Raw genomic sequence first — 16,401 nt, 5'->3', positions numbered from 1 at the left:
TGCCTTAAATTGTCAAGCATTGACCAGTCCACGGGGCTAAAAGCATTGGATTTATCCCATTGATCTAGGATATGTTTACACAACAACATAAATAAAATCTAATAAAAAAAGAAATTATGGACACAATTATTTTAGATGAATCCTCATGTGACATTAATTGTAGTTTACACTGGAACTATGCTGTTTTCAAAAACATGCCCAATTTTCTTTTTTTTCTTCTTTTTTTTTTGATGGTTTTTGATTTTTTTTTTTGCCCCCAAAATGTTATAAATCCCATAATTTCCCAAAGTTTTCAGTTAAAATAACTACTGTATCTGAATAGATTTTAAACTTTCCAAACATCTTTCCAGTAATGCATCAGGTTTGCCTTTTTGCTTAATTTTTTTTCCATACTCTTGTTTAGTTTTAACTCCTCCAAACAGCTGATATTATTTGCAACACACTTCAACAATATAACCAGATCCTCAAAAATAAAATACCCCCCACTATGCCACCCAAGCACCCCCCCCCCCCCCCCATTCATTCTCCATGGAATGTTCTAGCAACACTCTCAAAATGGCTATAATAGAAAGCTAATTCTGCGGTGCTTAAGTCTTTGAAAGGCTAAAACGAGGTCATTGTGCTTTACAAGCAAACAAGGCAGTAATGCTGATGCTTGTTGCTAGTGGCGCGCTAAGTGGAGTCATCCCGATTAATAATTTATCATAGGATTTATTATTTTTTTGCCTCATAAGTAGTCTTTGTGACATATCTTAAAAAGGGGGTGAAAACAATGCCAAGTTGAACGGTGAATATTCACATTTTGCAAAGGCTTATTAAAAAGCGTGTTAGTATAGCTCCTTCGCTGGTCTGTCAGGAACTGTGAAACTCCCTATGGAGAATTGACATTCAGGGAGCCACTTACTCCAAGGAGCTGATATCAGACGCTCCAGTCTTCATGTTTTGCTGTGGTTATCGTGGTCCTGCTGTCAACGCTTCGGGCCGTGGTCTTATCTGACACCACCGCATCTAGCTAAACTCACATTGGAGTTCTTCTCAGTGGTAGACGGACCGATGCTGAGGGATTGTGGAAGCACTGGTCCGTTCAGCTGGCTTGTCAGAGCCACACAGAGAGTGATTGAGAGTCTCTCTGGAGACCTTCTGAGGTGGGGAAAGGCGTAGGTCGAGAAGGAAGAAAGGATGATGGGATGGCTGGAGCGTCTTGGCGGTCTCACTTGGTCACTGCTGTGTTTTATGGCTTTCTATTCCTATGTGATTTTCTTCTGCCGTGTCACATAGGGTTCAAAGCCATTGGGTACAGAGTGGAAACGCAACTGATGGTTATGGACCAATGATCACCTGAAGATTTTTGAACCGACCAACCACTTGAAGACTTGAGATTTACTGAACGGTTTTATGAAAAGTGCTTTAGAAGACTCATTCCTAACCAAGCAAGTTTCCAGCTTAATGGCCTATATGCGCACACTTTTAATTTTCAGTCAGCCAGCCCAAGCGCTTTCGTTAAACTTTCATCCCGAAAAAAATCGCTGCATTTAAGAACTGATGTCTTTAAAAAACTATGATTTTCACTGCCTGACTGAGATACGATATAGAAACACTATGAAAAACACTAACTGTGCATACAGTATACCCCTATTTTTAAGTAAGTGAAATTCAAATGCATCTTTAAAGGTGCAGCATGTGGGATTGACACCTAGTGATCAAACTAATTAATGCTATCCAAATTCAAAATATTGGAAACGTTGGTGCCAATAGCCTAGTGGTTAAGTGTGCCGACATAAAGCACCATGGTGCTCACAATGACCCGAGTTCGATTCCCAGCTCGAGGTCCTTTGATGACCCTTCCCCTCTCTGCTCCCAATACTTTCCTGTCTGCAACCTACTGTCCTTTCCAAATAGAAAAAAACCTTAAAAATAATTTATTTAAAAAAATATATATATAGAAAAAACTAAATACACTCTTGTTTTATTTATTTTTATTCTTATTTTTTTTACATAATTTGCCTATGTGATGACGACTCTGTGCAAACGCAGGTTGCCAGATTAGCAACATCAACAGGAGCAAGTATGCGTGATGATCGCACCTTAAGCTGCCTTACCACTGCACACGACAAGCGACAGATCAGTAGTCATTCATTTCCAATGGAGAGTAGTCAGATAATCTCAAGTTCCGATAATCTCTGTATGTGGAAAATTTGTATCCAAATTGAGTTGCGGATACGTTAACTAATGCAAGACCGTATGTGACCAGCCAACTGGATGTGATGTATTCCAGTGTTGTCCAAGCAGGCGCGCGAGATGAGAAATACAATTTTTTTCTTTTTTTTTATCAGAAAAAAGTCTATATTAAAAAAACATTTCTATTTATAAATGTGTAATTCATTTATTCATTTTTTTCCCTTTTCGGCTTTATTAATCTGAGGTTGCCACAGTGGAATGACCCACCAACTTATCCAGCACATGTTTTACGCTGTGGATGCCCTTTCAGCTGCAACACATCGCTGAGAAACACTCATTCACACACATACCCTATGGACAATATAGCCTGCCCAATTCACCACGTTTTTGGATTTGTGGGGGAAATCTACACGAACACGAGGACAAAATGCAAACTCCACATGCCAATTGACCCAGCCAAGGATCAAACCAGCGACCTTCTTGCTGAGGCAAACGTGCTACCCACTGCACCACTGTGCAGCCTATAAATGAGTAATGCAAATGTTTTTTTGTTGTCTCCACATTCCCTCCAAAAATCTTTAAGGTCTATGAGTTTCTAGAATTCACTCATTCACTCAACCATGGTGAACGCACAGAGAATAAAGGCTCTTGCTTTTGCAATCCTTTATTTCGGACACTGCAAGAATCAGCTTCTCTTCCATGGTACATGACAAAACAAAATTCTGTGCGCCTGCCACAATGGGGCATATTCCGACAGTCGTGTTCCAATGTTGTGTGCAGTAGACAGGCGGCTTCACACTGTAAACTGCTTGGCTTATGCTTCCATTTCTAATTTTATTATTATTTGCTAATTAAAAAACATGTCATCCTGATTTTTTAAATTCTGAATCTGCGTCTCATTTCGAAAGCTGCTACTGTCCTCCAGAGATCACATTTTTGGCTGAGCCTGCACACATTGAGGCAGTCTTCATGACTGAAATAAAATACATTGTGTTTTCTACAAAGGCAACCCACGGCACTGAAATATAATTGGGTAAACTGGTCATAGGTGGCCAAAGACATTCATGAACTAAACTTTAGCATGGATTTTTTTTTGGATAAACACATGAAAAAGATATCTGTATATCACATAATATAAACACACCATGGAATTTTGATGCTTTAGGAGACATTACAAACTTACACGAAGCACCTTTAAGACACATCACTTGTTAAATGACTTTTCAGCTCTAGTTTTCACTCCCCACCAACCATCTCCATTTTTCATCATCCTTTCACTTCAGCTGATAAAATCGATAAAGTCTCTCTCTTCACTGTTTCTCATTGAAAATCCTATTTCGCTCGTCAGATTACAGCTTGCAGTGGCATTTCATGCTGATGTTTCAGAAGAATGGCATTTCAAAGCTGAAACTGCACCATCTGTTCGCTTTTTTTAAACGAATTTCAGTTCATGAATCTAAATTGAGGTAGCTGACAGGAAAATTAACATTTATGCAGCACAAAAAAAGACTTTTTAACAAGAAAAATTAAAGTGTGTCAAGAAAACACTGAATTCTGGCTTGTTTAAATGTTCAAAATTAAACTCCGATAGTGGCAAATACTTAAAAAAAAACCTACATAATTAGTATTTTGAGTCTGCACTGTGATCCTTAGAGTCTTTTAATAATTCATCAAATGATTCTTGTGAATATGCCTGATAAAATCTGTGGGTAAGAATTTAAAGCTGTATTGCACATTTATTGCTGGGAAACACTATTCGTCTTTAACCCAAAGACCTGATATTTAATAGAGGATCTGGACCAGCGAGACTAGAATCTGAAACCGATCCACAAACAAAATGTCTTATCACGTATTGGCTTTTGTGATCACAGCTGCTTAGGACACACTGTAATGCATCCTCTCAGAAAATACCGAAGGAAACCATCCAAGACCATATCGTCTAGTTAGACTCCAATCCTCCAATCTCGTACAACACACAAGAAACATTTTCAGTTATAATCCGTGCCTGTATATGTGAGCATTTGCTTAATTAGATGAGCTAATGTACATTGCCAATATGATTGTAGCCATTAAAAATTCTTGCATCGTAACACCATCGCAGCGTTTCCCTCTTCCAGAGAGGGTTTTTTTTTTTGTGGATCATTGTGTGTTATGTTTCACTTCTCTGCCAGCGCAAACCAGCACCTCAACTATCGTGAATCCATTTTCATAATGAACTTAGCATTGAGTCCCAGAGTGCAGTCACGCTTGTGATGGGCTAATTAGATATGTAGCTGGCGATGAATAGAAACATTTTTTCTTCTCGTTGACAAGTATGACATTACAGCATTCAGGATGTGGCAACCCTGCACAATACTGACAATAATCCATGATTCTTTGCCTTTCTCTCTCGTTCTCGCTGTCACACACACACACACACATTGTGCCCTTGGGCAATGTGTCTGTAGGATTGCGAGCCCCCCGTTGCACTGTGGCTGGTTTTTGTCCCCGTGGCTGGCAGTTTTACCCGAGCGTCAAAAGCACAGCGCCAAACAGCCAGGACCGTCTGCTGAGTCAGGCTGTTTTTAACGAACCCTGCAGTATTTATCACCAGCTTCCCTCTCTTAATTAGACTCATTGGGAGCGGCGCGGGGAGAGTGAAATGTTAATGTTTTATTTCCTCCCAGGCGCGATATCACCTCTGCTTGTTATTGTGATCAGGGCTGGGGTAGAGGTGCTACCTGGGGGAATATCTGAAAGCAGAAGTGTTCTGGACAAATAAAAATCCAGCGGTGCTGGAATTGGTAGGGTTATTTATGTGTGCCGGCAATCACAAGTGCACCACTCCGCCAGAACTCACATGTGAATATTCAGCTGTCGGATGACAAGTATGGTGCAGCTGTATACGTGGGTTTGTCCGTGGTGACAGTCACTAGTATTTTACTAGTTATTTTGCAAGAGTTTGCTTTGTCGGCTGCACATCCATGATGTGAGCCTCCCATTCCACCACATCCCAAAGATACTCTATTGAATTGGATCTAGTGACCGTGGAAGCCATTTGAGTACAGTGAACTCATTGTCATGATCAAGAAACCAGTCTGAGATGATTTATGCTTTATGACACGGTGTGTTATCCTGCTGAAAGTAGCCATCAGAAGATGGGTTTACTGTGGTCATTAAGGAATGGACATGGTCAGCAACAATACTCAAGTAGGCTGTGGCATTGACACGATGCTCAGTTGGTACTATTGGGCCCAAAGTGTGCCAAGAAAATATCCCCACACCATTATACCACCACCAGCAGCCTGAACCGTTGCTACAAGGCAGGATGGATCCATGCTTTCATGTTGTTGATGCCAAATTCTGACCCGACCATCCAAATATCGCAGCAGAAATCGAGACTCATCAGACCAGGCAACGTTTGTCCAATCTTCTATTGTCCAATTTTAGTGAGCCTTTGTGAATTGTAGCCTCAGTTTCCTGTTCTTAGCTGACAGGAGTGGCACCCAGTGTAGTCTTCTGCTGCTCTAGCCCATTTGCCTCAAGGTTGGATGTGTTGTGTGTTCAGAGATGCTCTTCTGCAGACCTCGGTTGTAATGAGCGGTTATTTGAGTTACTGTTGCCTTTCTATCATCTCAAACCAGTCTGGCCATTCTCCATTTACCTCTGGCATCAACAAGGCATTTGCACCCACAGAACTGCTGCTCATTCGATATTTTCTCTTTTTCGAACCATTCTCTGTAAAACCTAGAGATGGTTGTGCGTGAAAAACTCAGTTTCTGAAATACTCAGACCAGCCCGTCTGGCACCAACAACCATGCCACGTTCAAAGTCACTTAAATCCCTTTTCTTCCCCATTCTGAGGCTCAGTTTGAACTGCAGCAGATCGTCTTGATCATGTCTACATGCCTAAATGCATTAAGGTTGCTGCCATATGATTGGCTGATTAAAAATTTGCATTAACAAGCAGTTGGACAGGTGTACCTAATATAGTGGCCAGTGAGTGTATATATAATTATTTTTTATGTTAAAAAGCTTTTATTTCAGCCAAACTAAAAGAAGTAAGACTTTCTCCAGAAGAAAAAGTATTACACTGTCAATTTTTTCTTGCTGTGGTAAACATTACTTGGGAAATATTTGAAAAAAAGAATTTAAAAAATGTACAAGAGGGCTAATAATTTTGCCTTTAACTGTAAGTTTGTCAGTCGTTGCATCTTCATCCTGCATTGTTATAACTATAGAACTGCACCTGACACAAACTAATAGCAATAATAACACTCCTTGACTGCGAACTCAGCAGTCGGCGCGTTTCCACTCAATTCACAGACTGTTAAGAGTGCCATTCAAGTGCCGTGCGCATAGACGCTCTCCCAGAAGCCCTGCTGAACTAACCTCGATTTGAAAATAATCACAGACGTGCCACATTTACTTGGACTTTAGCCTTGAACTGAACTCCACGAGGAACGCTCAGTCTTGGCTCAAAGTATCTGTGAGCTTCTCAAATCAGTTTTTCTTCTTTTTTGGATAGAAATCAAATAAAATTTCCATTTTTATTTCATAAGATGTCTGCTATTTAGAATACGAGGTCATAATGGGTACAGAAGTAGTCCGTGTAACTTCATAGATCTATTTTCAAGAACATTTACTGATTGAATAAGGCCCATATTTATAAAGAGACCACAACTTTTTGGGTTCTTGACATGATATACTACAATTTAAAAGTAGTTTTTACCTTTTTTGAAAGTCATATACTAATATCCTAATATGTAATGGCCTTGCTACTATCACTCAAACCAGTGTTTCTCAACCATGTTCTTAGAGGACCACCAGCTTTGCACGTTTCCCATGTCTCCTTAACCAAACACACCTGATTCAGATCATCAGCTCATCAGCAGAGACTGAAAGACATAACATGACTGTAACATGGGGGACAGACAAAGGAGATATCCAAAACATGGAGTGTTGGTGCTCCTCCAGGAACGTGTTTGAGAAACACTGCCTTCACTTTTTATTGAGTGAAAATTATATAAAATATAACTATCAATTTACAACCTGTACATTTCAATATGTGGAAGTTAGAATAAGTGTGTTTAATTTTACATATAAATAGCTCAATGGTGATTGAACATTACTTAAAATATGGACAAACCATTGGGTTAAAACATTGCCATTATCATTTTTAGATTTATTCATGTTTTTAAGCCAATAGTGTTGGGTTTGTCCACAGTTTACCCAAAATTTTACCCAAATAACCCAACCTTTTTTATTGTACATCTGTAATGGCCATTAAAAATGTTGTGATTAAACAATAATTACCTAAGAATTGTTTTATTTGAATTTAAATAACTAAAATGGTTTTAAGAATGGTTTAATTCATGGGATATTTATTTATTTATTTATTTAGTAAATACGACCTTAAAAATATATTATTTCAACCCAATATTAAGTAAAATATGGCCAAAATCAGCCACTTGTTTTTTTTTTTTTTTTATTATTATTATTATTATTATTATTATTATTATTATTATTATTGTTAAATTTAAAGGACCAAATGTAACCCAGAGTTTGGGTTTGTCCATGTTTCACCCAATTTAGATAAAAATAACCGGGCATTTAGTAGAATGCATATTTTCCTCACCAGCCAATTTTGACATGGCAACCCTACATATAGAGTCTGACTAATTCATGAGTTGTTTGACTAAACCAGGGACCCTCAGGAGTGCAAATGGAGGCCTGTGCTCGTCTAGGAAGCGGGTGCTTGTGGTTTAGTGGCTTTAAGATGCTTACATGTGTAGTTCTCATCACTGGAGTGCCCTTAACCATTAGTGGCAAGTACCCTAATGGGACCACGGGGACTGTCCACGCTTCTGCAAAGTCAAATCCATTCAGCACAGCCTGCATTGCTTTTCTGTCCACTTCCCACTACACATCCTCACAGATTCAGTCTAATTTCCTAGGACCTTTCCAAATGTGCTTAAACAAATCTTGTTTACCAAACATGATACAGAACATACAGTTGAAGTCAAATTTATTAGCCCTCCAGCAAATTTTTCTTTTTCAAATATTTCCGAAATTATATTTAACAGAGCAAGGAATTTTTCACAGTATTTCCTATAATATGTTTTCTTCTGGAGAAAGTCTAGTTTGTTTTATTTTGGCTAGAATAAAAGCAGTTTTTAATTTTTAAAACCATTTTAAGGTCAATATTATTATCCCTGTCGTCATAAACAAAAATATAAGGACTCAGTTATTAGAAATAAGTTATTAAAACTATTATGTTTAGAAATGTGTTGAAAAAAATCGTGTTTCCGTTAGAAAGAAATTGGGGAGGGAAATATACAGGAGGGCTAATAACTCTGACTTCAACTGCATACTTTTAAGGGGGTCTATAAATGGACATACCGATGTCCACGTATTCACATGCATGTGTGCGGTTCTTGACCTTCCTGCTTCCGCGCAGCTTAAGACTCAAGATTTCAGACGTCTCAATTCCCAGAGCGAAAGCCGCACTCGAGTTAATTGCAGTCTGCACAGGATATGATAGCTGCGATTTTGCCCTGTCCTCTCTCAGGAAGCTCATCAGCGCGTGAGCCGCTCGACTCAGCCAGCCGAGTCCGAAATGCATTCAACATGTAATCTCCTCTCTGCAGAACACAAGCAAACCTACAGCCTGAGACAATGCAGCGCAGATAACGCAGCGCCAGTCACACAGAGATGCCGCTTTCGCACGATTCGCCTGTATTACGGTCCTTCAGAATTACATTACTGAACTTCATAATTGAGAGACTCTTGCATTTTCGGCGCATGACATCCAGCGTTTCAACAGCTTTGTTTTAAGAGAATAAAGTGGCAAATTCACAACAGTCTTTTGCTCATGGTATTTTAGCACACGTCTTGTACTCTTAACGATTCACTTCGCAATCCAGTTTAACCAATGATAAAAGGACATAACCTCGATCAGTTTTGGCGATGCAAAAAATTTATATCGCCCATGCTTAAAAACCAATTCCAGCAACATTTTAGCTGATTGCACAACCTCTCTATCTCTATTGAAGGTGTCAGTGTGGTTAAAAAACACTATAGGATTTACTAGAAATTACTTTAGTATATTTTCATGTGGGTGCCTGAAAGTTGAAAATAGATCTGATAGCAGATATCGCAGCCTCTGTTGCTTTTTACTTTGCACTTATTTGTTAACATTTATTATTATTTATTTAGGATATGCGTTTTCACATTCTGATTCCAATGCCTGATTACTAAATTGTTAAAATGACTATAATTAAATGAAATATTCTTAAGAATAAAATATGACGTGTTCTTTAGAAGAGGGTACAGTATTGTGATGACATTATATTGTCATGCTGGCATTATATAATGATGAGTAGCATTAAATGGTTTTAAATGACATCAATATTGTTTATCGCAATATATTTGGGTGCAATATATCATACAACAAAAATATATATTGTGACAGGCCGAAGGTTTAGGCTATTTATACAGTGTCCAAAATAATGGTTAGTGTAAACACACCATTCTATGTTAATTTAATTTATTATTGCTTGCTTTAGAGAAAATATCAGGCTGCGTCCGAAACCGCCTACTACTCAGTAGGTACTGCATTTGAATTTAAACGTAATACTCGGCCGTTAGAAAAGTACGTTCTATACAGTATGAATGTGAAAAGTATGAATGGAATTCGGACGTACTACATCCGCCATTTTGTCATGGTCACGTGACCCACTTGCGTCAATTGCATCGCTTCTCTCCGATTCATGAATTCTCTCGCAAAGCATCATGGAATAGCGCAGCATGCATGGGATGCGCACTTCAGAATTTCGCTGGAAGTAGTAAGTCATCCGGGTACTTCTCGCATACTGATTTTCGCGTTCTATAAATTCGGACATTCTACTCAGCTCACATACTGATTTTAGCATACTATATAGCATGGAAGTATGCGTTTTCGGATGCCACCTTAGTGTTTTGCCTAGTCTAAATAGAATCAAATCATGATTTATTTTTTATTTTTTTGTAAAGTGAAGTTTTACAAACTAATTTCGAGAGGAGCATGTGATATGATTGATCGCGGCTGGTCTCGCATCTGTAATCATTAGTAAGTCAATCGGATCATTCCAAAGCGATTTCTTACCCCCTTACATGCTCATTGCTCAATTATCTCCAATCTCAGGGTTCTCTCCCGGGACAGCATGCCAAACCTGCTATAATTATCAAGCGATATCTAAGTGTAAACTTTTGAAATAGCTTCCAAACCTACTTTAAATGTCATTAGTCATACAAGAAGTTAAAAGTTTTAGACTTTCAGACTGGATGCATTTTGCCAAAAATTAAACATTTTGCATATATTTGGCAGACTGTTGTTTCCAAAGCCACTTTTATTTTATTGGTAAAGAAATAAATTATAAAAAGAAATAAAATAAAAAGTTTTTTTAGCCAAGAAGGAAAATTTGAGATTCCCTTTGCCAAAAAAAAACTTAAATTTAATTCAAGAAATAAGCGAGGATTGAATGGTATTGTTTATTTTTTTGTTGCAGAAAACACTCTAACAGTACTCAGTGCTTAATTTGTAAATTGCGAGGTCCTGGAGTAGATAGGGATAACAAATTCGCTATGTTACCCGAGGAGGTAAAGGTGTCACGGGTGAAAGTGGAGAGGTGGGGGGGTCGCTGATGAAATGGAGATGTCGCGAATGGAATTAAGAGGGTTGGGGAGTCATGGAAGAAAGTGTGTGTGTGAATTTTATAATAACTTGAGTTTTATAATAAATGTCATAATAAAATTAAATAATAACTTGTTAGTCCTTTTGATCCCAAAAGTAATTTCAGTAGCCAAAACGTTTTTGCATCCTTAAAACAAACATATTCAATTTATAAGTTCACTAATTTTCTTGCCCATCCTAAATTACTAGAACTACTATAAATGTTTCATTCTGATTTGTTTCAGTGTGTATTTAAATGTTTGTATATCTGTGTAATAAATTGATATTTAAACATCCCTATTAAATGTTTTTATATTAGCATTAAATTACATTTTTTTCATAGTGATTTTAAATACTTTAATAATAAAAACATTACCTATCATTTTTCCAGGTCCAGGTTACAACTGAGAGTACTTTTATCATTTTAAAGTAGATGAAATTGAGTTCAACACTAATTTTTGGATGAGTTTGTGCTGTTACCCGATTTCCATAATTATTTATTTAGTGTAATTCATTTAGAGTAAGTGGCTCAAAAACAAATAAATAATGTATGCAAATGAACAACCCTATCCGCAGGTGCAATTTATTCTCTCCCAAAAGTGAAATATTCCTACATCAAGATAAAAACCCCAGCACTTAATCTCTTTTCTGAGAAGAGACGTTCGCTTGAATAGCACTGAGATTTGCGAGTATCAAAGATTCCTCATTTTCACTGGTATCTACATTTCTTTTCTCTCTTCCTATCTCTACAGGTTTCATAAATCGGTGGAGATCCAGAGATAGCTAGACTATGCCTCAGTTCACCTTTGCCTGCTTCTGTGGCCTTCATGGCCTCTGTGGAAGGAAAAAGAAGAAAAAGGAGGAAGAGGAACGACCACAGCAGGACTATGAGACTGAGGTTTGAGACGATGCCTGGACTGGGAAGAATCGCACGGTTTTAGTAGCTTACAAAGGGGAAAAGATGCAAGACGTGACCTCAGTATTGGCTCAGATCTCAGGGCTGAGCAATAGAGGCCATATCAGGACCCTGTTCATGATTTTAATGTACTTACCTATAAGACGATCGGTTTGTTTTTGTTACACTTTCAATCCGAGGTGCAGGGAAGTACTGGTGCACTTTAAAAATGTACTTTCACATTTAGCAGTCCCAAAACATATTTCAACCCTTTTAAAGTGTCTGAATGCCATTAGAAAACATATATCAAGTGGCATTTATTAAAAAAAAAAAACTATATATTAAGTGGCCTTAGCTAATATGTACTTACACTGAAATTACTAATTTGTTACAATGTAGTTATTGTGTAAATACATGTTTTTACATTGTACTTATGCTTAATTAAATATCTGTTGAGCATCCCTTAAACCTTAACCCAACCTTAAACCTACCCATACCGCAAAACCTGTCCCTAATCCAACATGTACCCTCCTCAAGAGCACCGGAAGTGTTCTGCAATACATTATGAACACCGTAAGTACATCGTATTTATATTTTAATGCAAGTACAAAGTAGTTAAGGCCACTTAATATAAAGCTGTGCTCAAAAATATAGATAAAAGTATATAAAAATGATCAATATAGTTAATATGAGATCATACATCAACTAAAGATCACTCAAAAAAGCAGTGTTTGTTCAGTCAAAGTCAGCTGATTGTTTATACAATTTAATTCTTGAATTGAACATAATCAAATATTGTTATCTTATGCATTTTTTTTTCAAGTGAAAACAAATGCATCCGAATAAGTGGATGAGTTCATTTTGGTGCTGCTAAATAATTTTAGATATCAAAGCTTCATGATTAAGACTCAAATGAATGCATATTCTATTGCAAGCATCCTCCTCAACATGTGCTCAATGTTGACTCTTGATTACCATTTAACAATATTTACTTATTCAATGCAAATACGTCTGGAAGCAGCGAGACACTTTTAGTCTGCTCATTCCAATATTCAGGAAAAAGTCTTTAGATGTGCAGTAATGTAATGGATATATTTTTGTTGAACGCAATTTTGTGTTTATTATAGCGGCTTTAGAAGCAATGACTAACTCTAATTATAGTTTACTGTGGAAAATTGATTATTTGGGCAAACAGGGGTCTAGAGCACCTAGATATGGTGCCTTTATCTTTACCAGTTTGCCTATTTACTGCCTTCAAGGTAATTAAGGACCCCCGGAGAGATCCAAGCGGTCCATTCGCAAATGCCGCCTCGGTAAAGGATGGCTACCATCTGTCATTTCTCAATAACATTTCAAATCTGGCCCCGGGCAAGTTTCACCTGACTTCCCCTCAATTATTGTGCGGAACTTGGAGGAGACGCGTCATGAATTTGAATGAAACGTCTGGGTGTCGTTTGTGTGTCCTAGGGAGAAGTGAGCCTGGAAAGTGTTCACGACACTACATCAAAGCATGTAATCAGCCAGAGAGAGGCTTATTCACGCTGTGAATTGGACCTCACCAATCATACCACACCAGAACTGGCTGGCACAGCCGTGATAGTTGTGGCCGTGAAACGTTTTCCAATAAGAAAAAAAACAAAAAACGATTTGGCCGTCTCAGGTTGTTTCAGGTTGTTCACATGGACTGTCCTCCCTCAAGGCACAAGCTTTGCTGTAGGGTGATAAATAGGAAGTTTATTTCCAGATACATTTCCGGCGCTCTTTTTCCTCTCAAAGATTAATGCCTTCGAATAGGAGTAATTTACTATGATTTACTTGGCCGTGCAACACAAATGTCGGCCCATAACTTCAGCAGGAGCCATTTTCTCTGGCCGTCCCCCTCTGCCGAGCGCAGATCCATAATTGTCACTATTTTTAGTACATTTATGCGCGTGTACCCCCAAGCCTGTGTGAATAACCATCAGATCTGCATTAATATATTCAATTAAAGTGGAATTAAAAAAAACTCACCATGGCAACTGGTCTGACCAAAACTTTGGCCTTTGGGTGTGAGGTTTGAATGGGTTTGAAAATAGCAGTAATTGTGGTGGTAAATGGCAGGCCTCATTAGCGGAGGTGATTATGCAGTTCATGCACGCGCGGATGGGGCGACGCAATTAATCTTTCTCAACAGGAAGCAGTCCAGGATGACGGATGCCCTAAATCTGATGTCACCGAAACAAAAGGCGGAAAAAAAAAAAAAGTCGGAGACTAAAACTTTGGCTAATCGCCTTAAAGCAAAGGCTTATGAAAACAATTTTAGCTTAGCTTTGTTTTTATTACGGGGGGGAATCTTTAATCAGCTTTTTTCCTGTATTCACTAGTTAAGAACTCGGAGGCTGTATTTATGTCAGAAATGGCTTTAATTCTGATTGCGTTTTACTTTCTTTTAGAAATTTCTTTTGACCCCCGGAGTCATGCTTAAAAAGCCGGTGAGTCGAATTTCACATCTATTAGGCGAACATCTCGAACGAGTGCAGGCCGAATCGATTTCGCGGAGGTGAGTGTCTGTTTATCGCTGCCACGGATCTGCTCTGTCTGTGGGTGGACCTGGTTTAATGAGCAAGAGATCCAAATGACCTCAAATTATTATCTGCAGTCATGCTAATTGGCCGCGTGTCTCTCACCGCCTCTGATAGCATCTCTCTTAAATCGCATGTCGTGAGAAAGGTTTGCTCCTGCAGATTTCGTCCGGTTTTGAACTGGCTTTTTATTAACTCCTGTCAGCGGGCGAAATTTAATTACGACCTCGACGTTTTTGTAGAAAAAAAGAAGAAAGAACAAGCACGATGTTGGTAGAGATTAAAGGAATAGACATGCAAAGTGAGAATTTTGTCATGAAAATTGAATAAAAATTACTCTGTAGAGCACAAATGGAGATTTTTTTCAAACTTCTTGTTTCCCATGCAATCAAATTGGGTGATGGTTAATGATTTTTTACTAGCAAACATCCAAAAATTATAATATTATCATTATACAGATAATGATTTATTTAAAGATGTTCCCCTCCAAATTAAATTGGCATGTTTTTAATTAACATCTTAGAAAGGCTGTATCCAAAGGCACCACTTTTTAATTAAACAAGTGCAACTGAGATTTGAAGTCAATGTTCCTTACTCAAACCTCAATTATGACTTAAGAATTGTATTCTGAAATGTATATATGGCTTACATTATGATTTTTAACTGCAAACCTACTTATCTTAGTCTCTACCTTTTAAAATATCTAAAGATCATTTAAATATAATGAATGTTGAGAAGCGACACTACTTGTGAGATTAAAAAAAAAGTTATCAGTGTATTTTATTCACTTGCAAATGTATGTGTCACCAGTGTTAGGGGTCATGCATTACAAGTAACGCAATAATAATATTATTTTTTTAGTAACGAGTACAGTAACGCATTAGTAATAATAACTAATAAGTAATAATGTGTAAGTTTAAGTTTGTTAAAAAGTTTAACTTTTTTAAAAATGTAATGTGGGTTACTTTTTAGTTTAATTAGCTTTTAGAAATAAATTGCTGAATTAATATTAGTCACAATGAATCACATAGTCATTGAGAGAATGTGTTCGCATCGAAGAAAAGGAAAAAGGGATTGACTCATTGGACAGTGATTTTACAAATATTAAAGTAGCAAACACGATGCTTTCAACTTTTAATAATCTGTATATATGGCATGTAGAGTTCTGGGGTCAGGAAGTTCTCAGATAACAATATCCTATTATTTTTTTATGTGTTTTTTAAAAGATAATTAAGGTGTAGTTTATACAGTGGGTTGTTAATTGCAGAGCTTCTCTATTAAAATATATATATACTTTTTAAAGTTCTGAAAGAGATCAAGCTTTAGACACATAATAAAAAGAGATCGCAAAAGTAACTCAAAAGTAACATAATGCATTACTTACTATAAAAAGTAACTAACTAGTTACATTTTTAGGGAGCAACTCATTGTAATGTATTACTTTCAAAAGTAACTTTAACCAACAGTGTGTGTCACTGTGTGCAGTAAAACAGAATAGATTTATTTTCATATGAATCAAAATATAAACAAATATAATTATATTATGCACTGAATAACAATTTGTACTAAAATTAAAAATACTTTTTCTGTCATATTTTAAAAAAATATGTATTTTTCACATCAAGAGAAAGAAGCATCTCAGCCAAATACTATCCTAAAAACCCTACACCAATGGAAAGCTTTTTTTTTTTTTCAGATTTATTCATGATGTATAAATCTTGATTTCCAAAAATTGACACTTATGGATAGTTTTGTGGTCCAGAATCAAATATTGTATATTAAATAGACTGCAAGTTATTGTACACTTAAAAACAGATTATTTTTGCCATTTATGTTTTCATGAAGGACCTTTAACATCCATAGAACATTTCTGTTACACAAATGTTTCTTTATGTTTAATTATTGATTCTTTAGATTACTAAAAATGTTTTTATTCCTGACAACAACAAAAAATTAAACAACCATTGTCTTAAATAGTCTTTGAGCAACCTAAACCTTAATTATTAAGAGTGTAAATTAACGATAAAACTGTTTTTACTGTGTTTTTGATCAAATAAATGTACCTGTGGTGACCT

General features: G+C 37.1%; 2 protein-coding genes and 1 non-coding gene across 9 annotated transcripts in view; 2 read left to right on the top strand and 1 right to left on the bottom strand.

Moving 5' to 3' along the window:
• The window catches only part of blacat1 (BLACAT1 overlapping LEMD1 locus), a 272,886-nt gene extending 257,991 nt beyond the window's left edge, over window positions 1-14,895 (top strand). For 4 of the 7 annotated variants that reach the window (XR_012387307.1, XM_073917091.1, XM_073917090.1 and 1 more), the window contains one exon: window positions 11,623-14,678. Coding sequence is in view for 3 of the 7 variants with exons in the window: in XM_073917091.1 (XP_073773192.1) it covers window positions 11,661-11,774 (114 nt within the window). In the remaining 4 variants the exon portion in view is untranslated. Of the gene's footprint in view, window positions 1-11,622 lie in introns of all 7 variants that reach the window. The other 3 variants (XR_012387309.1, XR_012387306.1, XR_012387308.1) reach the window with 1 other exon arrangement.
• The window catches only part of sox13 (SRY-box transcription factor 13), a 675,553-nt gene that overhangs the window by 267,752 nt on the left and 391,400 nt on the right, over window positions 1-16,401 (bottom strand). The gene's annotated exons all lie outside the window — the stretch shown is intronic.
• Window positions 1,223-1,302, top strand: mir135c-1 (microRNA 135c-1). Its single transcript, NR_034195.1, has one exon. It is a non-coding gene; the product is annotated as a microRNA 135c-1 (primary transcript).

Source organism: Danio rerio, chromosome 11, assembly GCF_049306965.1.
Source record: "Danio rerio strain Tuebingen ecotype United States chromosome 11, GRCz12tu, whole genome shotgun sequence".
Classification (NCBI taxonomy): Eukaryota; Metazoa; Chordata; class Actinopteri; order Cypriniformes; family Danionidae; genus Danio; species Danio rerio.
The sequence above is the reverse complement of the archived record's forward strand: the minus strand, read 5'-3'. Positions and strand labels throughout refer to the sequence as shown.